Consider the following 20,186-nt stretch of genomic DNA (forward strand, 5'->3'; position numbering starts at 1 on the left):
GATCATATTTTCACCTACATTGAGCAACTCTTCAAAATATTCCCTCCATCTGCCCGAGGCATCAACAGGATTCACCAGCAGTTTTCCTGACCTGTCCAAAATTCTTGTCATTTCCTTCTTACCTCCCTTTCAAAGACTGCTAATTACACTCCAGAATGGTTTTCCAGCAGCTTGACCCAAAGTCTCCAACCTGTTTCCAAAGTCTTCCCAAGATTTCTTCTGGGATGCTGCAAATATCTTTTTGGCTTTGTTTCTTTCATTTCCTGATGTCTCAACAAAAACCATCTAATTGTGTCACTTCGTATAATTGTGTGTGTCACTTCATATAATTAGTGCTTTGCACATACTCTTTTTTGTCACTAATTACGTCGAGAAGCTTCTCGTTTCTTATCTTTGTCAAATAAATATTAAGCACTCTCTCTCTCCCTCTCTCTTTTTGCGTTAGGTCTCAAAAAAACTGTGGTCATACAAGCTCATGTCAAAACTATAGAACACAAAGACAGAGAAGAGTTAAAAAATGACTATACGTCAGTCCCAATTGACATAATAGAAGACAACTAAAATCAGGCACGTGGAAAAAGGGCTAAAACGACACCGCACAGAAATGGAGGTCCAAAACTAAAAAATTAAATGGCCTTTGCCATATTGCTTTGGCAGATAAAAAGTATGATGCGGTCGACAGCCATGCGTAATTTGCTAAAACAGCCAATAACTCAGACAGCAAACCCAAACGGGGATGTAAAAGGTTAAAAAAATGGACATTCCATCAGGAAGTGGCGGACAATTAAAACTTGAGTGCAATGTGTACAAAGTGGTGGGGTAGCACCACTTAGCAAATGACTGGCTAAAAAGGCAGTGCTCGATATGCAGCCGAGTTAAAATAACCTCCGCCCGCCGGGAGGACCAAGAGGTGGTCACCCAAGCCGCTGGGAGAGGCTTAATAAGCCAGAGCTTATTCCTGTGAAGGAAGGACCACTGGCCACGCCAAAGGGACACCACCTCCTGAAAGACGGCAACAGAGATATAATTGGAGGGAACATAGGAACTCTCAGGCTGAGGTACGAGGACTGCAGCTTTAGCAGCCTCGTTTCATGGCAGACCGACATGACCAGAAACCCACAGAAACATCACACTGGGTCCACCAAGAGTGAGCAGTTCACAGTTTTCCTGGACCCACTGCACTAAGGGACGGGCAGTGTACAGCACACACAGACTTTGAAGGGCACTGAGAGTCTGAGCAGAAGACACAATTGAGAAGCCTGTGTCACCTGATGTACTCCGTGGCCTGCTACAAGACGAAGAGCTCGGCTGTAGGACTGAGCAGTGTGCCAGAAGCCGAAATCTAAAGACACGGGTGCCAATGATGAAGTCACACCCAACCACACAGTCAGTCCGTGGGCCATCAGTGTATACAAAGGTAATATTGCGAAGTTCCATGTGAAGGTCGTGAAACTGAAGGCAATAGACCAAGGCTGGAATAGTATCCTTAGGAAGCGAATCAAGGCCAAAGTTAACATGGGACACTTAACGAAGTCAAGGTGGTGAAGGGTTCAGATCCACCAGAAAACGTGCAGATAGTGTGAAGTTAGGCCGCCGTAGCAAGTGCAGAAAGCGGACTCTACGAGGTAACACATAAGAAGGACGAGCTCCATACTGACGATCAAAGGAGGAGGCATAGAACGGATGGCCACACAGAGTACACAAACGGCATGCATACATGCTGAGAAGAAAGTCACAACGGTAGTTCAGCAGTGTCAGCATACAGACTCTCAACCGGACTGGTGTAAATGGTGCCCATGGCCAAACTGATGCCACAAAGATGGATAGTGTCGAGATAGCGTATGAGGGATGGGAGCACAGGCGCATAAACAAAGCACCCATCATCGAGTTTCGAACGCACAAGGGAGCGGTACAAACAGAGGAGGGTGGTTCGATCAGCACCCCAGGAAGCACTATTGAGGAACTGCATACAGCAGGCTGCCAGGTAACACACATGGGAGGACTAAGAGTTTCCTATCGAGCATGAGCCCGATTTTGTAGAAGGACAAAAGGCCAAAGATGTTAAAAATGGTGGGAGAAACCAACTGCGGTTGGTTGGTTGTGGAATTGAAGGGACCAGACTACTAGGGCCATCAGTCTCTTTTTCCACTAACTTTAAACACCCACAAAGAATAACAACAAACAATGGAGAAGACAAGAGACGACACAGCACAAGAAACAGACAGACAGAGACCAGAAATATGGAAGTGTGACAGTGGTTGCCCGACCACAGAAACAAAAAAGGAAAAGCCAACCACCAAAAAACGCACTAAAAACCCCAGTCTAAAATCGTAGGCCAAAGGCCAGACTCAACACAAAAAAAAGGACAAACACTCAGATCAAGCTATAAAAACCCCCTGCACGAATAAAACTCAAACTAAATTTGCCATTGCAACGTCATCTGATAAAAGTGCTGGAAGCGTATCAGGCAGCGCAAACATCTGCCAGAGCGGAGTTAAAAGTGGGCAGTCCAACAAGATGTGGACCACGGTCAAAGCTAACCCGCAGTGACATAAAAGTGGGTCTTCAGGGTGCCATTAATATCTGTGTGTCATCGAAGTGTGGCCAATGCGCAGCCGGAAGAGGACAACAGAGACCTTGCAAGAGACGCACAAGGAGGAGCGCCACGCACCGGTAGCCTCCTTAATAAAAGTTTGTTGGGTGAAGGAAGAGGGTGCCAATCTTCACCCCACATGCGAAGTACCTTCTGTCGCAAAACTGACCTGAGGTCACTCTCCGAAAGGAGAATCTCCAAGGCTGGTGCACCGACAGCCTGTTTGGCTAGCATGTTTACACGTTCATTCCTGGGATGCCAACATGACCCAAGGTCCTCACAAAGACCACAGAGCGGCCACAAAGGGCAAGAGTATGGAGGGACTCCTGGATAGCCATCACCAGATGAGAGCGTGGGAAACACTGGTGGATAGCTCGTAAACCACTCAGGGAGTCACTACAGATAACAAAGGTCTCACCTGAACAGGAGTGGATATACTCTAGGGCACGGCAGATGGCGACCAGCTCGGCAGTGAAAACACTGCAGCCAGCCGTCAATGAGTGTTGTTCATAATGATCCCCTAGAGTAAGGGCATAATCGATATGACCAGCAGCTATCAAACCATCAGTATAGACAACGTCAGAGCCTTGAAATGTGTCAAAGATTGAAAGAAAGCAGCGGCAGAGGGCCTCAGGAGTGACTGAGTCCTTCGGGCCCTGTGCCAAATTGAGCCGAAGGCATGGGTGGGGCACATGCCACAGAGGTATACGCAGAGGGGCCCAGGAAAGAGGTGGAAGAGGGAAAACCTCAAACCCAGAAAGAAGAGCTCTGACGCGAACCGCAATCTTACACCCTGAACGGGGCCACCGTTCCAGAAGACGGAGGACCAACTGAGGGAACAGGAGATGATAATTGGGATGCCCGGGCAAGCTATGAACATGTGTAGCATAAGTGGCCAGTAATCGGCACCGGAACCGCAATGGAGGGACACCTGCCTCTACAACTATGCTGTTGACAAGTCTTGTCCAGAAAGCTCCAGTGGCGAGTCTGATCCTGCTGTGAAGGATGGAGTCCAGCAACTGCAATGCGGAAGGGGATTCTGAACCATAAGCCGGGCTCCCATAATCTAGACAGGACTAAATTAACGCCTTGTACAGCCATAGAAGGGTAGACCGATCAGCAGCCCAGCTGGTGTGATGCAAGCAACGGAGAGCGTTAAGATGTCGTCAGCACATATGTTTAAGCTGCTGAATATGAGGGAGCCAAGTCAACTGAGTATCAAAAAGCCAATCCCAAAAGTTGATATGTCTCCACCACAGCAAGAGGTTTGCCGTCAAGATAAAGCCGTGGCTCAGGGTGAACAGTGTGTCGACAGCAGAAATGGATAACACAGGTCTTGGCAGCCGAAAACTGGAAGCCATGCGCTACAGCCCAAGACTGCACCTTGCGGATAGTACCCTGCAGTTGCCGTTCAGCAGCTGCAATGACAGTGGAGCTAACAAATAGGCAGCAGTCGTCAGCATACAAGGAAGCTGAGACAGACATTCACACCGCCACAGCGAGCCCATTAATTGCAATTAAAAAAAGGCAGACACTTAAGACAGATCCTTGCGGTACGCCATTCTCCTGAACTTGGGAGGAACTATGGGAGGCCGCAACTTGCATGCAGAAGGAACGATGTGACAGAAAATTTTGTATGAAAATCGGGAGCAGACGCTGAAGACCCCAACTATGAAGCGTACAAAAGCTGTATGGATGGCAGGCTCGAGGCACACCAGATTATTGGTGGCAGAGCGGCCCTTACGGAATGCACCCCGAGACATAGCCAGAAGGCCCCCGAGACTCAAGTAGCCAACTCAATCTCCCGTTCACCATGCGTTCAAGCAACTTACAAAGAATGTTGGTGAGGCTAATGGGGCGGTAGCTATCCACCTCCAGAGGTTCTTGCCAGGTTTCAACACGGGGATTACAATGCTTTCCCACCATTGCGACAGGAACTTGTTCTCAATCTAGATACGGTTGAAAAGGTCTAGGAGGCATCACTGGTAGTCCACCGAGAGGTGTTTGAGCATCTGACAGTGGATGCAATCTTGCCTGGGAGCCTTATCAGGGCAAGTGGCTAGGAAAATTTGGAATTCCCACTCACTGACTGAGCATTGTACGATTCAGCGTGGCGCGTGTGAAATGAAAGGCTCCGAAGTTCCAACCGCTCTTTCAGGGAGCGGAAGGCCAGTGGAAAATTCACAGAAGCAGAACTCTGAGGAAAATTCTCCGCTAAGCAGTTTGCAATTGTGTCGGAGTCAGTACAGACCGTTCCATTCAGTGAAAGTGCAGGTAAGCTGACAGGGGTCCGAAAGCCATAGTCACCTGATCTTGGCCCAAACCTGCGATGGAGAGGTACGGAGGCCAATGGTGGAGACAGCACTCCTGTTTACGTTGGCGAATGAGGCGGGAGGTTCGGGCACGGAGCTGTTTAAAGGTAATGATGTGTTCCAATTTTTAATCACCTCGGTGATCTCGAGCGACCAACAAGGCACCCAGGGACCCAGAAGAACGGAGAATGGCATATTCTGCTGCAGTAATCACGACGGTGGTGACCGAGTGAACAACCACATCAATGGCGTCATTGGAAAGAGGCTCAATAGTGGCAATGGAAGGGAATAAGTCCCAGTCAGCCTTATTCATAGCCCATCTGCAGGGGCACCCAGAAGAGTGACGCTGTGGCAGTGACAGAGAGATCGGAAAGTGGTCACTACCCGCCCAAGTCATAATGCACACTCCATTGGACTGGACAGATGGTAATAGGCTAGGTCGATACTGAGTACATGCTATGTGCCACACTAAAATGTGTGAAGGCACCAGTATTTAAAAGAGAAAGGTCGAACCGTGACAATACTTGCTCAATGATGCTGCCTCGGCCTGTTGCCACTGATCCACCGGACAAGAGGGTTATGGGCATTGAAGTCGCCCAGTAACAAAAAAGGTGGCAGCAATTGGTCTATCAGCACAGCCAGGACATGACATGCTGTGGGACATCACCATCCGGTGGAAGATAGAGACTGCAGACAGTAACAGCCTGAGGCGTCCACACCCGAACAGCGACAGCCTCTAAAGGTGTTTGTAGAGGGACAGACTCGCTGTAAAAAGAGTGAAGTACGTAGATGCAGATGCCACCAGATACCCTATAATAAGCTGCCCGGTTCTTTTAATAACCACGATAGCCACAGAGGGCACAGGTTCGCCTTGTTGGAAACCAACTTTCCTCAAGAGCAATGCAGAGGAAAGGGTGAGGGCTGAGAAGTTGTCAGAGCTCAGCAAGATGGTGGGAAAAAACCGCTGCAGTTCCACTGGAGGATGACATTGTCCACGGCCAAGAAAGGCATGAAGGGACCAAGGAGGCAGATTATACCGCTGGGTCACCTGCTGCCACTGACTGAGTACCGACAGGAGCGACATCCATGTCTGAGGGACCAGTGAGATCTAGATCCTCAGCGGACGCCAGAATCTCCACTGCATCCTCAGATGCAGGACTTGTAGGCAGCGGTGGAGTGGGTGCCACCACAATTTCCTTGGTCTTAGGTGTCTTTGATTTCTCACGCTGTTCCTTTGGTTGTTCTTGCCAGGAGGGCTTCTTTGATTCAGTCTCCGGGACTGAAGAGGACCGTGAAGCCCTATGACCAGCTACCTGCGGCTTCTTCAGTCCCTGGCGGGTGTCTGGATTGCCACTTGTAGGAACCTGGGAAAGGAGCGACCCAAGGGATCCCTTCCTAGCGAGAGAAGGCAAAGAAGACTTACGCTTCTCCAGCTTAGAAGTGGGTACTGGTGCCCCCGATGGGAGGGGTTGCTGCTCCCGAGGTAGGTGGTGTGGGAGCAACAGGGAGAGAAGAGCCCCCCCCCCCCCCACCATCAAAGGGGCAGGTGTGGTCCTTCGGCTCTGAGAGCTGACTGTATATGGTGCAACGGATGGACATGTAACAGGAGTGACAATGGCAGCATAAGATGATGTCATGCACACGCGATGAAGTCGTTCAAATTTCCGTTTAGCCTCAGTGTAGGTCAGTTGGTCCAAGGTCTTGTATTCCATTATTTGCTGTTCCTTCTGTAGAATCTTACAGTCCGGTGAGCAAAGGGGATGGTGCTCTCCGCAGTTGACACAGATGGGAGGCGGGGCACATGGAGTATCGGGACGGGATGGACTACCACAATCGCGACATATGACGCTGGAAGCACAGCGGTAAAATATATGGCCGAACTTTCAACACTTGAAGCACCGCATCAGGGGAGGAATATATGGCTTAACATCACAGTGATAGACATCACCTTCATGGGTAATGGGTCACCCTCGAAGGCCAAGATGAAGGCATCGGTGGCAACCTGATTATCCCTCAGACCCCAGTGGATGCACCAGATATAATGGACACCTTGTCACTCTAAGTTGGCGCGCAGCTCTTCAACGGACTGTAAAAGAAGGTCCCTGTGGAAGATAATGCCCTGGACCATACTTAAGCTTTTGTGGGGCGTGATAGTAACAGAAACATCTCCCAGCTTCTTACAAGGAAGTAATGCTCGTGACTGGGCAGAGGATGCTGTTTGTAGTAAGACTGACCCGGACTGCATTTTTGACAAGCCCTCCACCTCTCCGACTTGTCCTCTAAATTCCCTAGAGAGAACTGATGCTTCATGGACACAAAGGACTCCCCATCAGCTCTCGTACAGACTAGATACTGGGGTGAATATGTCTTGCTGTCATTCATGGCCTTTCGTTCCTCCCATAGTGTGGCCAGGGAGGCGAACGATTTGGGGTCATACATGTGTGCATTAAAGTGAGCCCTCGAACACTCAAGAGACTGCTGGTGGTTGGCCACCAGCAAGAGATGTGCTACACTTCATCGTGTGTCATCCACCCTGATGCCACCTACTCAGACCAAAGGCCCTCCCCACGGGCGCCACAGCAAGGGCCACCTGGCAGTCCCAATGCCCCAGGGAGATAGGCATCTACTCCTTGGCATACGTGGGAAGTTAACGGTGCAGGCATCAGTAGAGTGATCCCTGTGATGTTAGGGGGCTACAGCCAACAGTGTACATGGCAGTCCCACCACAAAGGACTGGCTACCGTGCTGGATATTAGGTGACGAGTGGTCCACGGTCGTCGTCAGTGCAAAAAGGGACACTGCAGAGTGCATGGCGGAAATCGCACCCAGGAATGTATCCTCACCCAAGAGATGGAGAGTGAGTGGGACTGCAATGCAATGACAAATAAGCTGGCTACAGGTCTCAATGCATGATGGACTCAACGCACCAAGTAAGGCACCATTCCCCAATTGGCTCGCCCTTCAGAATAATTTTGAACTATGGTCATCACATCCAAGAGGGGACCATCACATAAGGGCTGAAACGTTTGAGTCTCCTTTTAGTCACCTCTTACGACAGGCAGGAATACCGCAGGCATGTTCTTACCCCCAAACCCGCAGGGGGAACCAACTGCACCGCCAGAAATTCATACAGAGGGTTGTGTCAGTGGAAAAGCGAAATCCATTGTTGATCCTCCAGGACTAAAGACGATCAAGACAATGCGGAAGATGCTGCTCAGTGAGATAGGACTGTGGAGAACTGCAATAGATGGTAAAATCATCAACAAAAAGGGAGCTGGAGATGTCGGCGGGAAACAGGCCATTCTAGGGTTACCGGCGATAGCAAAGAGGACGATGCTCAGGACGGAACCCTGAGGCACACTGTTTTCCTGGACAAAGGTGTCCGACAAGGCAGGACCCACACATACCTTGAATACTCTGTCTATAAAAATTCCTGAAGGAAATACGGCAGGCAGCTACAGAAGCCCCACATGTAAAGAGTAAAGATGATACTAGTTCTCCAGCAGGTGTCATTCGCCTCCTCGAAATCCTGGCAGGGTCACAGTCTGCGATTTCCGCAGAAAACCATTCATGACGTTGCGAAACTTGAGCCACCATACCAGCCGGGCATGAATAATATGTTCCATCACCTTGCAAACACAGCTGGTAAGAGATGGGGCAGTAACTAGAAGGAAGGTATTTGTCCTTACCGGGCTTATGTATGGGTATGACGGTGGCTTCACGCCAGTTTCTGGGAAATGTGCCCTCTGTCCAGATGTGGTTGCATGTGTGAAGCAGAAAGTGCTTGCTCGCAAGAGAAAGGTGCTGCAACATTTGAACGTGGACCGCGTTCGATGCTGGGGCAAAGGATCAGTATGAACTGAGAGCATGATCGAGGTCCCTTGTAGCAAAGGCAGCATTGTAGCACTCACGATTCAGAGAAGAGAAGGGTATTGCCCGAGTCTCCTCCACTCATTTCTGGTAGAGGAAGGCAGGATGATAGTGGGAAGAGCAAGAAACTTCCGCAAAATGGTGGCCCGAGATGGAAATAACAATAGGGTCCACGATAGTGCTGCCTGCTACTGGCAGGCCAGAAATGGGGGAATGGATCTTGTCCCAGAGAGTCGTCGGAGGGTGGCTCACATGATGCAGGAAGGGGTGGAACTGTTAAAAGCACTAGCGAATTAAGTCCAGCTAGCTCATTTGCTACCTCGAAGAACATGACACTTTGCACGCATCTGTTTATAATTAATGCAGTTAAAAATGCAGAGAGCACATCTCTGTGTGTGAATTGTATCGCGGCATACCTCAGTCCACCAAGGGACTGGGACACGATGTGGTGAAGAGGAAGTGCAAGGAACGGAACATTCTGCAGCAGTAAGGATAATGTTGGTGAGGTAGTCCACTTGGTCGTAACAACTGGGGAAACATTGTTCTCTGAAAGTCACCAAGGGAAAAGTAAAGCTGCCAGTCAGCCAAAGTAAGGTGCCATTTGGATGTTCACGTAGATGCGGCAGGAGTCAGCAAACAGAGAGCACATGGGAAATGGTCACTCAGGTAGGTGTCAGAAAGAATGGACCACTCAAGACGAGGGGCAAGCTGGGCAGTGCAAAAGAATAGGTTCAAATCGGGATAGGTGTGCAAGGAGTTGGAAAGGAAAGTAGGTGCTCCAGTGTTAAGGCAAAAAAGGTTAAGTTGGTTAAGGAGGTCAGGCAAGAGGGAACTCCTCTGACAGGTCCTGGGAGAACCCCAAAGGGGTTGATGAGTATTAAAGTCACCCAGTAGCAAAAATGGGGGAGGAAGCTGCCCAATAAGCTGAAGGAAGTCTGCCCTGGTGCCATCAAATAATGGAGGTTTAAGGTACAGAGGGGAAAAGTCAGGCGGGGAAGGAAAAGGCGAACTGCAACAGCTTGAAGATGGGTCGTCAGGGAGATGGGATGACTATGAATGTCATCCTGTATGAGCAACATGACACCCCCATGACATGGAATGCCGACCTCAGGGGGAAGGTCAAAGCAGTCTTGAGGGCGCAATTTCATTTCCTGTAATATGCTTCCATGTAATGTTGTTGTTGTTGTTGTTGTTGTTGGGATGTTTAAGGGGGACTAAACAGCTAAGGTCATCAGTCCCCCATTCCAAAAAACCGGTGAAACAAAATTTACGGAACAGGTAAAACCCCAAGGGGGGAGGAGACGCTCCTCCCCCCAGTCACTGAAAGAACACCAATGTGTCAGCGAACACTAGAGACAAGAAGAGTACAGACGAACACTGGACAGAAAGAAACGGAAGAAAATAAGAGGGTCGGAGACTGGTTGACTGACCATGGGTACAAAAATTGGGAAAGAGTCAACCATCCGAATACACACATTAAAATCTGCAACCAATGAGACACTCGAGGACAAGATACACAGAAAGGGAAAGGGACAGGTCCCCCCTAAATGGAACCATAAAAAGGACTACCACGGATAAAATTTAAAACGTCGTCAGCCATGGAGGCATCGTCGCATAAAACCAAAGGCAACGTGCCCGGGAGATTAAAAGTCTGCCGGAGGGTGCGCAGGCGGGGACACTCCAACAAAATATGGGCGACCATCAACCGGGACCCACACTGACACAGGGGGGGATCCTCCTGACGCAAAAGATGTCCGTGCGTCAGGTAGGTATGGCCGATGCGGAGCCGACACAGGATGACAGAGTCCCTGCGAGAAGCCCGCAGGGAGGACTGCCACACATCGGTCGTCTCCTTGACAGCCCGCAGTTTATTCGGAGAAGTCAGGCTACGCCACTCGTCACGCCACATCTGAAGCACCTTACGGCGCAACGCCAGCTGCAAATCACGAGCCGGGAGGCCGATCGCCAAAGTGGAGGCGTCGACCGCCCCTTTGGCCAGCCTGTCGACACGTTCATTCCCCGGGATGCCAACGTGACCTGGCGTCCAAACAAAGACCACCGAACGACCAGAGCGGGTAATGGCAAAAACAGACTCCTGAATAAAGGATACCAGAGGACAAGAGGTATAGCAGCGGTCGATAGCCTGGAGGCTGCTCAGGGAGTCACTGCAGATGACGATGGACGTACCTGAGCAGGAACGCATATGCTCAAGAGCGCGCAATATGGCCACCAGCTCTGCAGTAAAAATACTGCAGCCAGCCGGCAAGGAGCGCTGTTCAACATGGGCAGCGTGAGCAAAAGCGTAGGCAGGACGACCATCCACCAGGGAACCATCAGTGTAGACAGGCTCACAGCCTGAAAACGAGGCGACGAGCGCAAGAAAACGGTGACGGAGGGCCACATGCGGAACCGAGTCCTTGGGTTCCCGTGCCAAGTCCAGGCGGACGGACGGACCATACACCAGGGAGGCGTGGGTGCACAGGCCCGAAAGGGCGGCAGAAGAGGGAACGACCCCAGTTCCGACAGCAGGGACTGGACACGGACAGCAATGGAAAGCCCAGACCTAGGTCGCCGGTCGGGCAGAGGGAGGACCCTGGCAGGGAAAAGCAGGCGATGATTGGGATGGCCCGGTGAGCAATGCACATGGACAGCATAGTCGGCGAGCAGTCGGTGGCGGCGAATCCGCAGCGGGGGAACCCCGGCCTCCACCAGCAGACTATCCACGGGGCTCGTACGGAAAGCACCAGTTGCAAGCCGAACCCCACAGTGGTGTATGGGGTCCAACAACGTCAACACTGAGGGCGATGCAGACCCATAGGCCAGGCTCCCATAATCAAGCCTGGACTGCACAAGGGCTCTGTACAATCGCAACAGCGTGCTGCGATCTGCACCCCAAGATGCATGGCTCAGGCAGCGGAGGGCGTTGAGGTGCTGCCAGCACTTTTGCTTCAGCTGAGTAATATGAGGAACCCATGTGAGCCGGGCATCAAAGACGAGTCCTAAGAAGCGGCTTGTGTCCACCACTTCAAGTAGGTGACCGTCGAGGTAAAGTTCCGGATGAGGGTGGACCGTCCGACGCCTGCAGAAGTGCATATCTCGAGTCTTGGCCGCAGAGAACTGAAATCCATGAGTCAGAGCCCATGATGCCGCCTTGCGAACGGCTGCTTGCAGCCTGCGTTCGGCGACTCCCGTAGTCGTTGAGCTAAATGAGATGCAGAAGTCGTCGGCATACAAAGAAGGAGACACCGACGACCCCACAGCTGCAGCCAGACCATTAATGGCCACTAGAAATAAGGAAACGCTCAATACCGAGCCCTGCGGGACCCCATTTTCCTGTATATAAGATGAACTAGAGGCGGCACCGACTTGCACCCGGAAAGAGCGGTGCAATAAAAAGTTTTGAAGAAAAGCTGGAAGCTGACCACGAAGACCCCACTCGCGCAACGTAGCAAGGATGTGATGCCTCCATGTTGTGTCATATGCCTTCCGCAGATCAAAAAATACAGCAACGAGATGCTGACGGCGGGAAAAGGCCGTACGGATAGCAGATTCCAGCCGCACCAAATTGTCCGCAGCAGACCGGCCCTGACGGAAGCCACCCTGGGATGGAGCGAGGAGACCGCGCGACTCAAGGACCCAACACAAACGCCGCCCCACCATACGTTCGAGCAATTTGCACAAAACATTGGTTAGTGTAATGGGGCGATAGCCGTCCACCGCCAGAGGGTCCGCAACGGGCTTCAAGATGGGAACGATAACACCCTCTCGCCATTGCGACGGGAACACGCCCTCGCTCCAAATGCGGTTAAAGATGGTGAGGATGTGTCTCTGGCAGTCCCTGGAGAGATGCTTCAGCATCTGCGCGTGGATGCAGTCCGGTCCTGGCACTGTATCAGGGCAATTGGCGAGGGCAGCGAGGAATTCCCTCTCGCTGAAAGGAGCATTGTATTTTTCAGAACGACGTGTGTGGAACGATAACGGTGTCCGCTCGGCGCGCTCCTTTAGAGAGCGAAAGGCAGGAGGGTAAGTTGCAGTCGCAGAGCTCGTAGCAAAGTGCGTGGCAAGGTGGTCAGCAATGGTGGCGGCGTCCGTGCAGACAGCGCCATCCAGGGAGATTCCAGGGACACCCATAGGGGTCTGGTATCCATAAATCCGCCGGATGCGGGACCACACGAGCGACGGGGAGACACGGGAGCCCAAGGATGAAATGTACCTCTCCCAGAATTCCTGCTTACGCCGTGCAATAAGACGACGGGCCAAGGCACGGAGCTTCTTAAAGGCGATGAGGGTCTCCAGAGACGGGTGCCGCTTATGACGCTGGAGAGCCCGCCTACGGTCGAGAATAGCCTCAGCAATCTCCGGCGACCACCAGGGGACAGACTTCCTCCGAGGGAGTCCAGAAGAGCGAGGGATGGCAGTCTCGGCCGCAGAAATAATTGACGAGGTCAAGACACGGACCACCTCGTCAATGTCACCCTGTGGGAGAGAAGCAATGGTGGCAGCGGAAGTAAAAGCCGGCAAGTCAGCCCTGTTGAGAGCCCAGCGGGGCAGGCGACCAGAAGAATGACACTGGGGCAGTGACAAATAGATGGGAAAATGGTCACTACCACACAGGTCAGGATGCACTCTCCAGTGAAGGGATGGGAGAAGTCCGGGGCTGCAAAGAGAGAGATCGATGGCCAAGAACGAGCCATGGGCCACACTGAAATGCGTGGGAGCACCGGTGTTCAAGAGGCTAAGGTCGAGCTGAGCCAACACATGCTCCACAGCGCGACCACGGTCATCGGAGACAGTCCCACCCCATAGAGGGTTGTTTGCATTGAAATCGCCCAGAAGCAGCAATGGCGGCGGGAGTTGAGCCAGCAGCGCAGCCAAGACATGTCGAGGGAGTTGCCCATACGGAGGAACGTAAACAGAGCAAACAGTAATAGCCGGCGAGAGCTCAATCCTGACAGCGACTGCCTCTAAAGGCGTCAGAAGGGGTACTGGTGAGCTACAGACAGAGTGGTGAACAAAGAGGCAAACTCCACCTGAAGCTCGTTGACAGTCAGCGCGGTTCTTATAGTATCCCCGATAACCGCGAAGGGCAGGGGTCCGCATTGCTGGAAACCAAGTTTCCTGAAGAGCAATGCACAGAACAGGGGAAACACTCAAAAGCATCCGGAGCTCAGGCAGGTGGCGGAAATAACTGCCGCAATTCCACTGGAGAATGGAAGCAGGAAGGGACTGGGAGGGCGTTAAGTCCACTAAGAGGCAGACGGCGCCGCAGAGTCAACGGCCGCCACCGAGCGAGAGCCAGCTGTGTCCATAGGAGACGTCCCCGAGGGTTCCGTGAGGGTGAGATCCGCGGCAGAGGCGAGGATCTCCACCGCATCCCCAGAGCCAGAGCTATTGACAGCAGGCGGTACTGAAACTGCCGGAGCGTCCTTCTTCTTGGACACGTTCCGGTCCTTCTTCTCGCGTCTGTCCTTTGGCTTAGAGGGCTGGGAGAGTTTCTCTGAAGGAGCGTCAGAGGCTGACGACGACGCAGAAGCCCTACGACCAGCAGGTGGATGAACCTTCAGCCACTGGCTGACATCCGGCGGGGTAGCAGAAGAAACGGAAGAAGGGAGGGCCCCGAGGGACCCCTTCCGCGAGAGAGGAGCCGGCAGAGACGACGCCGGCAGAGAAGGGGGAGGGGGAGGGATCGAGCCCCCTGGTTTTGGAGCACATGTCACTCCTGAAGCATGTGCGGGGGGAGTGACAGAAGGGGGTTTGCCCCCAACTACTAAGGGGGCAACAGAGGAAGGCTTGCCCCCAGACACAAGGGGGGCAGACAGAGATGGACGGCCCCGAGGGCCAACTGAAGGCGGCACAGAGGAGGCGACAACTGCCACCCGCGAGGGCGACGATAATGTAGCTGCAGCATAAGAAGTTTGAAGAGGGACAGGATGCAACCTTTCAAATTTCAGTTTTGCCTCGCGATAAGTAAGCCGGTCCAGGGTCTTAAATTCCATAATCTTCCGCTCCTTATGAAGAACGGGGCAGTCCGGCGAGCATGGAGAGTGGTGTTCCCCACAGTTGACAGACAGGCGGAGGCGCACATGGAGAATCGGGATGGGAGGGGCGTCCGCAATCTCGACATGTGGCACTGGATGGGCAACGGGAGGACATATGCCCAAACTTCCAGCACTGGAAGCACCGCATCGGGGGAGGGACGTATGGCTTGACGTCACAACGGTAAACCATTACCTTGACCTTCTCAGGCAATACAGCACCCTCGAAGGCCAAGATAAAGGCACCGGTGGCCACCCTGTTGGTCTTGGGTCCTCTATGCACACGACGGACAAAATGCACACCACGTCGTTCCAAGTCAGCTCTCAGCTCGTCATCGGACTGTAACAAGAGGTCGCGATGGTAAATGATCCCCTGGACCATATTTAAGCTACTGTGGGGAGTGACGGTAACAGGGACGTCTCCCAGCTTATCACACAAGAGCAACGCCCGTGACTGGGCTGGGGAGGCCGTCTTGAGGAGGATGGACCCATTCCTCATTTTAGACAAACCCGCCACTTCCCCAAACTTATCCTCCAGGTGTTCCAAAAAAAACATAGGCTTTGTCGAAAGAAAGGAGTCACCATCACTTCTGCTGCAGACAAGGTATTGTGGTACATAAGGCTCTTGCTTGGCAAAAGATCTGCGTCCCTCCCATGGCGCAGCCAACGAGGGGAACGACTGAGGATCATATTGTGCAGCATCGAATTCAATTTTACCTCGCTTAGAGACGCTGGTGGCAGTGCGGCCACCAGCTTGCTGAGATTTATTGCGCTTCATTGCGCCACATCCGCCCAGATGCCACCTACTCCGAATGAGGGCTCTCCCCAAGGGCGCCACCCAGCCAAAGCAACGGGTACCTGGCCGATATCCCATTGCCCGGAGTCCCCGTGCCCCAGACAAGATGGGCACATACTCCTTGGCATGCATGGGGAGGAAACAGCTCTGGCATCTGTAGTGCGATCCCTGCGTGGTCAGGGGGCTACCACCAAGAGGGTACTTGACGACCCCACCACAACGGACTGGCTACCGTGCTGGATTTTAGGTGTTGAAAGGGTCCACATTTGCCGTGGGCGCTAAGAAGGGGATTGCGCACAAGACGAGGAGGCAACCCAGAAGACATGGTGTGTAAATCCCTCCACACGACAATAGATAGCATGTAATATGGAGGTGCACGATGGACCAATAGAAAAACACCACATAAGGCGTCCTTCCCCAAATGGCACGCACTAACAACGGAAATTTTGAAAATGGCAGGTCAAACCCAAGTGGGGACCATCACATAAGGCCGAAACTTTGAAGACTCCTTTTAGTCGCCTCTTACGACAGGCAGGAATACCGCGGGCCTATTCGTACCCCCGAACCCGCAGGGGGGATGTAATGTTGCATTACAAATGTAGATTCTAAGGTATTTCTTTCTCAAATTAAGACCAATGACTAATACTAGAAAAAAATGCATGTATCTTCTTCTTATGCCTCCTAGGCAGCAGAATTCCACCTCTGTCTGCTATGTAGTCCACAATTTCCGTAGGTTCATTGCAGATCTCATTTCTACTACCACATACTTTCGTCTATTTGATTTATTCTAAATAAATGCTATGCGCTTAGCAGATGACTCATTTGATTCAACAGGCACTGTAATTCTTCCTCACTTTCATAGAGAATAGCAACGCCATCAGCAAGTCTTATCACTCTGATCTTTAGTCTCAATTCTGAACCTCATTAGCACAAGGAAAGCATTATTATTTATTTATTTATTTAAGATCCACACCATCTTGCTACCATATCTTTTTTGAACTTTATTGTTTGTTGACATGTTGCAAGTGTAACATGAATATATTCAAGATATGCCGAACATAACACACTGCACCACAGACAGATTTCAGTGCCAGGACATCTGAGCATTCACAGGCCATGCAAGGGGGAGCCCTGGTACTCATCCAGTATGATGGTTTCAGTGGGCTGTACCAGTACAGTGACCTCATTCCAATAAGACCACTCACCGACACACACAAGTCTAATTGTTCAGTAATGGTATTCACAACAGGCTGACGCAGACCTGATGAACTAATCTTTTCACGCACCGGACAACATTTGATACAACTATATTTCTATTAATTTGAAATTTATATGAAATCATTGTACTTTAATTCTATTTATTGAATTAATGCTACTGAAACTTTATACATGGAGAATGGAGCCATGTGTGGCATGAAAAGCAAAACTGGTGAAGCCACCAATATCATGCACCGTAAGTTTTCAGCAAAACTTTTATAATCACAACCAATGTTACAACTGTCCCCTCGGCCAAATAGTTTGGCAACATATTTCAACACTGCCAAACTTTACCAGAGCTTTACTCACAGCTGTCTCTGCATAAGACCCGACTGGTTCCGAACGTCGAAGCGCAAAATCAACCAACTTGGTTTACACACTAATCATATGTCAGCAGAGTCCTCAAGCTTTCAGTCAATATAATTTAGCAGTTCCTCTTTCTACCCCCTGCAATTCACCGAGTTGAGAGGGTAGCAGGCTTTGAATAGCCATACCGTCAGCGGCGTAGATTGTTGAGCAACCCATTCTAATTTGTTCACCATAATGCAATCCAACAAGAGTGTTACCTTGTTAATGGTTTTTCCATGACTGAGTATTTGACCTCGCACATTGAAAAACTTTGTGAACGTCACCTTGCCTGCCTAGTGCACAGCTTTGAATTTTTTGGGAAGGCAATGCACCACATTCACATTCCTAGATGCCTCACTATGTTACCCAAAAGCAGCATATTAATGGTAGACAACGAAAACTTCATAACTCCAGTTTTCTACATGTGTAACCATACAGTAGAAACCTAGTTATTGACAATTAGAGAAATCAATGTAGTTTCAAACCTCTCTTTGATAATGGAGTTAGTGGTTACTGGAATTACGAAGCTTTCACAGACAGATGGAGCTACGAGGTTTTCATTGATTCCATTGACATGCACATTTCAACCCGTCGGGTCGTTAGAATGTTTCATACCTTTTCATTTTGAAATTTGTTACAAATAAGGATGGCCAGACATAGCTTTCAACTATCGTTACTCCGACCTTAACTCCAGCATGCTAATCACTACGCTACTTCACTCGGTCGTGATAAAGATGTTGCAAAAAAAAAAACCATGAAATACGCTACTGTGTTGAAACATCAGGCACTCACCTCTTTACTCAGTTCAGCTAGTTCTGTCTCGTGTACCTTCTCAGTGCTTGCTTCCAGTTTATCTTGCTCCTCATTTTCCACCTCTAAAGGTGTAATAACATTCTGCATTCCTTCATTCTCATGTTTTAAATTGGATAACTGTAAACATAGCCTGTGAACTTCATGCTGTTGTTCCTATGCAGGTAACAGAAATTAAAAACAAATTAAAACCACAAGATATAAAAAAGAAAACATGCCACCCGATTTCAGAGGTCAATGATTTAGCAAAGAAAGTAGGTTAATGGCCTTAAATGTAGTCTTCACTTCACACAATGAAATAGGAATTTTCTAAGTCTTTCTTCCCTCACTAAAGATGATGATACCACACCCCACATCCCTCCAAAAATCAAGTGGCTTTACAAGCCTTTCACTAACGCAGATGGCGTGGAATGGTCAGTACGTGGAAGTGGACCGAACTCTGAAATACTGGTTGTGGTGACAGCTGCAGAATTGCTCTTTTTTAGGTTTAACTTGACTTAATTTAATCTCGCGCACTGAGACTTGTACAATTATGATAATATTTAACATACTAAAGTCTAATAATTTTCATTGATAAAGTTATATTATTAACAAGCAAGTTCCGACAATTATTTTCTAAACTTTGAAATCCTTATACACACAACTACCTAGTCTCCAAATTAAGTAGCACAAAATTATTCTCTATGGTCATCCGAAGCACATCACATAAACAAAATTTTACCTCCATATCCTGTTATGAATCAAATGTCACAACAACGCTAAGTCACTAAACAACGAAGTTCAAATGTAACCACCAAACGATAACGTCATCCAAAGATTTTATTAATGAAAGACATTCCTTTCAACACCACTGACTACTGTGGAACCACAGACATAGAAATGTATGTCTGTGAGTGCAGAAAAATTGGAGCTCTGGATGCGGCAATCCAAAGGAGGCCTCACACAGTCAATAATATTGCCGAACATACAATATATTGACTGACTAAGGGCGCGTATTAACGTATTGTTAATATAGATGAGACACGAAATCTAGTAGAAGGCAGTAATTTCATTATTCTGTAGTACTGTATTGGAGGTGAATAGGATGCGTCAGGAAAGTAGCAAAGCAGGCGCAAAATGATTTTATTAGTCAAATTTCTCATGTGACGTGTATCGGATTTATTTCTAGAATCTGATATCGAAGTGCACAGAGGGTAACAGGATACGAGCATTTCTAGATGCATATTAACATGCATGGTGACTACTCACTATTCTGTCAGTCAATGTTAAATTACAGATTTAGTAAGCTTGGATACATGGTGCGCTTTGATATATTGTGAGAGAAATAAATCTGACATGTGTCAAGTGTGGAATATGGATAGTAAAGTAATTATTCACCGGTTGTGTGACTTTTTTTTTTAGGCAACCTATTGAGCTCCAATATAGTACTATAGTAGTGTTTTCTCAGTATTGCAAATATTGACGAACAATATTCATCGCCCTAAAACATGTTTAGCAATTTCAATACATATTGAACGTATGGCGTCAAGTGTCGACATTTTGACAGTATTCATCATTCCGATGTTGACACAGCTTCATGAACAGTCACATGGCGATAGTGTGTACTGTTTTCAATTCGCCTTCGTGGATATCACATCGTAGATTGAGTTTTTCATGTTCTCTCTTAACACAAAATAATTTTAATAATCTTAAACATGGCTGTGATAAAGTAACCATACAATAAAATTACTCGTATAATATAGAAAACTGGTTACAATACGATTTAACTTGATCTCGTTGCGACACAGAACTTGACATGTTTTATCAAAAAACTGAAAACACTTTTAATATACTTCTGCGAGAATAATCATAACATGTAACATTTTAGGATGGTCAACAGACCATTCTCTACCACAGTCCTGACTTTGTTAATTTGAAGATACAGTAAGTCTATAGGTTGGTGAATTACATATAACAGAAACTTAGAAAAAGACTTCCACTTCGAAGTGACGTATTTTGTTTTTCTATGTTACCTAAAGTCAGCATTAATAGCTTCTCATATGCTGCAGGATTCGTCGGAAAATTAATTAAGAAATCTTTTGAGTCCATAGTTATGAATTGTCCGCAAATTAACATGCGACTGGTGCACTCCCATCATAATCAACCATTCTCAGACAGATTGTGGA

General features: G+C 49.2%; 1 protein-coding gene across 5 annotated transcripts in view; it reads right to left on the reverse strand.

The window, feature by feature from the left end:
• The window catches only part of LOC126278387 (protein Spindly-like), a 188,767-nt gene extending 169,919 nt beyond the window's left edge, over positions 1-18,848 (reverse strand). For 3 of the 5 annotated variants that reach the window (XM_049978484.1, XM_049978483.1, XM_049978482.1), the window contains exons 1-2: positions 18,743-18,826; positions 18,004-18,177 (exon numbers count right to left, since the gene is read on the reverse strand). In XM_049978484.1, coding sequence (XP_049834441.1) covers positions 18,004-18,177; positions 18,743-18,748 — 180 coding nt within the window. In that variant the 5' untranslated portion in view covers positions 18,749-18,826. Of the gene's footprint in view, positions 1-18,003; positions 18,178-18,742 lie in introns of all 5 variants that reach the window. The other 2 variants (XM_049978480.1, XM_049978485.1) reach the window with 2 other exon arrangements.
• Positions 18,849-20,186: the final 1,338 nt, after the last annotated feature.

The sequence above is a fragment of the Schistocerca gregaria genome, chromosome 6 (assembly GCF_023897955.1).
Source record: "Schistocerca gregaria isolate iqSchGreg1 chromosome 6, iqSchGreg1.2, whole genome shotgun sequence".
NCBI classification, from domain to species: Eukaryota; Metazoa; Arthropoda; class Insecta; order Orthoptera; family Acrididae; genus Schistocerca; species Schistocerca gregaria.